This window comes from Sphaeroforma arctica (assembly GCF_001186125.1).
Source record: "Sphaeroforma arctica JP610 unplaced genomic scaffold supercont1.1446, whole genome shotgun sequence".
In the NCBI taxonomy this organism is placed as follows: Eukaryota; class Ichthyosporea; order Ichthyophonida; genus Sphaeroforma; species Sphaeroforma arctica.
Genome location: NW_014039112.1, coordinates 10,716 through 11,668, shown reverse-complemented (window position 1 = coordinate 11,668; position 953 = coordinate 10,716). Strand labels below are relative to the sequence as shown.

Here is a 953-nt window from a genome sequence, read left to right as displayed (position 1 = left end):
GACGTCCAGGGTCAGACCCAGGCACAGGCATACACACCTACACATACACCTGCACATACACCTGCACATATACCTACACATACACCTACACATGCACCTGCACATGTACCTACACATACACCTGCACACACCCAGGCGCGTCGGCATCCGCCGGTATTGCATACTGCCATTAAGCGTGCGTATGCCCTGGCTGAGCCATCGCGTATGGCGTGTGCTTTCACGACGCGACATGCGCAGAAGTCTGTGACTGTGCTGCCCACTGCACACACACCATCGCCACCCAACGCAAACCAAGCACGTACGGGAAGACGTGGGGATAAGGTTCAGGGCAGTACTAGAGTGCATGGGGGCACGAGAAGTTGCCCGTTGCGGGTGTACCAGAAGAGCCTCATGCAGTACCTGCCGCGGGATAGTGCGTCGTGGCTGTCCTTTAACTCGGAGATTGGGACTGAAATTGTCCGGTCTGCTAAATGTGCGGATGTGGCTCGTGAGTGTAGTGATGATGAGGCCAAGGCGGTGACAGCTGATGAGAGCGCAAAGCACGATATAGTGGTTGGTAAAATGGGTTCTGAAAGATCAGAAAAATCGGGACAATCACAAGCAGAAGGTGCAAAATCGGGGCTGAACGCCCCACAAAAGAATGCCAGATTAGGGCAGAAAGCTCTCAAGAAAGAACACAAAACGAAACCACCGCCAGCTTTAATCTTTAACTTTGCCACACCCTCTCCAGACGACGAGGTGTTTCAGAAACAGGCCGACTTAGTAGAGAAGAAAAAGGCTGGGCACAACCAGGCCAAGGCAAACGAGAAGGGTACGCTCCGAATTATGGGTATACGTATATATATATATATATATATATATATATATATATATATATATATATATATATATATATATATATATATATTATATTATATATTATATTATATAGTATATATATAGTATATATATTA

The 953-nt window shown here is 46.8% G+C and overlaps 1 protein-coding gene across 1 annotated transcript; it reads left to right on the top strand.

Moving 5' to 3' along the window:
- Positions 1-214: 214 nt before the first annotated feature.
- SARC_10930 (hypothetical protein) lies at positions 215-724 on the top strand (the record flags this gene model as incomplete). Its single annotated transcript, XM_014295005.1, has 1 exon — positions 215-724. A coding segment is annotated over one exon (510 nt), but the record flags the coding sequence as incomplete, so codon positions are not given.
- Between the last annotated feature and the right edge of the window lie 229 nt (positions 725-953).